The following is a 2,835-nucleotide window of genomic DNA, read 5'->3' as shown; positions in this document are numbered from 1 at the left end:
CATACAGACCGGTTCCCACTCACTGGCTGAGCGAGGTGCAGGTGCAACACTGAGGGTTGCGATCCCGTTGCCGGTCCCAGTCCGGTGCAGGCGCGACACTGAGGGTTGCGATCCATTGCCGGACACGAAAAAAGACAAAAAGGAAAAAACAAACAAACAAAAAAAAACAGATTGAGAAATGAATGAATATATCACAGTGATAATGCCATGAGAATATTTACCAAATCATGTTTCAGTGACATAAATAAATTCAGGCAAATGTGGAAAAATAACTTGGAATCCAGTAATCCCAAACTTATTTTGCAGTTTGTTCACTGAACAAACATTTGTTTAGTACCTACCAGGTGCCAGTGCTTGGTAAAGAATTGTGGTAAAGAAAAAAGAGAGGAAGCATTACTTCCTTCTGAAAGGAGAAGCATTTTGCATTTGTGGACAGTGCTGGGGGAGTGAAGTTCATTTTGCTGGAGCACTGCAGAACCCAGGCTGCTTTCAGGAACATCTCTCTGGATTCCCAGATTTAATAAAAGCCCAGGCAGGAGTTCTGGGCAGCCTCCACTGCCCAGCAAAAGGCAGGAGCACTCACAAGGTCCTAGACAGGTGCATGGGGAGCCCCCACCACACACAGAAGGCAGGAGCATGCTGAAAACACTTCTGTGTGGGTGGCCCACCACCACTACTGCCACAGCCATGGTCACCACAAAAGCGGCTCACTGCCACAGTAGCAGCCACAGCCACTATGCAGGCAACCTGACAGCCACTCAACTGGTGGAGACACAAGGAGAGTGACCAGAGGAGAACAGAAAAAGAAGAGGAAGTCTCTCTCCTCCAAACCCACTCCAGAGTAATAGAAGAAACAACTGCTCTACCAGATGACTAGACATCAATGTAGAAATACTGGAAATATGAAAACCCAAGAAAATATGACACCACCAAATGAATATAGTAATTCTCAAATACCAGACCGTATAGAGCAGGAAAGCCTTGAAATGACAGAAAAGAAATTCCAAGCAACAATCTGAAGGAAACTTAATTATTTACAAGAAGACTCAGATAGACAACATAAAGAAACAAGGAAAAAATCCAGGATATGATGAAGGAAATTTACAAAGTGATTAATACCTTATAAAAGAATGAGACAGAACTCATGGAACTGAAGATTCATTCAAGGAAATAAAAAACATAACCAAGAGCTTAAGCAGCAAGCTAGAACAAGCAGAAGAAAGAATTTCTGATCTCAAAGATAGTCTTTTTGAAATAATCCAGGCAGACAAAAAAAGGAAAAATAAAATTTTTAAATGGAAATCTAAGAAAGCTAGCAGACAACCTTAAGGCTCTTAGTAGTGAATACTTTCTCCATATGCCTTAAGCCTAGGAAGAGATAATTAAGCAAGAGAATAGGTTTCAATAAGTTTTCTTGATTTAAATGTATTTAAGTTGATAATGTTGAAGAAATTATGCATGATGCACCATTTTATTTTATTGAAGAACTTGTTGACCAGTTCACTAGATGTGTGCCTATTTTTTTTTTTTCAGTGTTATTTCTTCACAATTGAGTTTGGCCTTTGCAAGCAAGAAGGGCAACTGCGGGCATATGGAGCAGGACTACTTTCCTCCATTGGGGAATTACAGGTATAAAGCTCTGAATGAAAATATCCTTTTCAAGCAAACTGGTTCAAGGTCATGGAAAATATTGATTTGTTTGTCTGAGCATTTCTACTCACAGATACGGCATAAATATTTAACATAGAGGATTTGGCACCTTGGATGTGGGTGCCAACCTAACTTTTTGCACTTCTGAAAATGGGTAATGCCTTTCCGGGTTTGTGGTGTGACTCAAATGGATGGATGAGTAGCCATGTGCAGAAATCAACAGGAATGACAAATGTATGCTCAAATGTTGGCTAACAAATGGCTGGTCTAAATTTAGAGCTGAAAAGTGGGCAGTGAGCCTTCAGTGATCCTACTGATTGAGATTCACTCACGAAGGTGGCTTGCCTACTCTGATTTCTGTCACCTCCACAGTTTCTATGGACTCCCCAATATCTGCTTCCTAAAGGGGAGTTTGAGGTTATTTCAGCTTCTTCAAAATTAATATGTATTAAAAGAAATGATGATGAGGAATAATAAGAAAATAATAACCACCACAACCCCAATATGCATTTAAAGAGACCTTAGTATTTTTGGTGTTTTAGACATATTTATCCACTTAATTCTCAAAACAACCCAATGAGATAAGTGGTATTATTATCACAGATGAGAAAAGTGAGGCAAACAGACATTAAGGAATTTGCCTAAGGTCACACAGCTAATAAGTGGTGGAGCTGGGCCCACATCCAGGCAGTCCATGCTCTGGGATCTGGGCGCTTAACCACTAGGCAATATTACCAAGGATCCCTGCTATTAAGGAGTTTATATTCCAGTGCAAGAGATTAACCACCAACCAGATAATACAAAAAATGTGACAGATGTGCCTGGCACATATAGTCCATGCTTGAGAAGGCTTCTGGATGGGGGCTCTGCCCAAGCTGATTCTTGAGGGATGGAAGGGGTGAACAAGGAAAAGATGGACACACAGATCAGTCAGCAGAGAACACCATGTGTGCTGTCTGGACCATCTAGGGAACTGTCTGAGACTCAGCATGGCTGCAATAGAAGATAACGTTTAACATAACAAAAAACTCATGTAATGTGGTAAAATTCTTTTTACTAAATTCTCAATGAAAAATCCATTTGGGCAACAACAACAACAACAAAAAAAAACAAAAAAACCGGGGGAGGGGGGGAGAGGAAGATATAACATCCACAATTTTTTTTTTTTTGAAGTTCTTACAACAA

General features: G+C 40.4%; 1 protein-coding gene and 1 pseudogene across 1 annotated transcript in view; both read left to right on the top strand.

Annotated features, from left to right (window-relative positions):
• TPH2 (tryptophan hydroxylase 2) overlaps nt 1-2,835 on the top strand; it is a 100,916-nt gene that overhangs the window by 86,520 nt on the left and 11,561 nt on the right. The window contains exon 9 of the mRNA XM_008584080.1: nt 1,534-1,629. Within this exon, the coding sequence (XP_008582302.1) occupies nt 1,534-1,629 (96 nt within the window). The remainder of the gene's footprint in view (nt 1-1,533; nt 1,630-2,835) is intronic.
• The window catches only part of LOC103599895, a 7,015-nt pseudogene continuing 5,987 nt past the window's right edge, over nt 1,808-2,835 (top strand).

Source organism: Galeopterus variegatus, unplaced genomic scaffold, assembly GCF_000696425.1.
Source record: "Galeopterus variegatus unplaced genomic scaffold, G_variegatus-3.0.2 Scaffold3143, whole genome shotgun sequence".
In the NCBI taxonomy this organism is placed as follows: Eukaryota; Metazoa; Chordata; class Mammalia; order Dermoptera; family Cynocephalidae; genus Galeopterus; species Galeopterus variegatus.
This window is presented reverse-complemented; position numbering and strand designations above follow the sequence as displayed.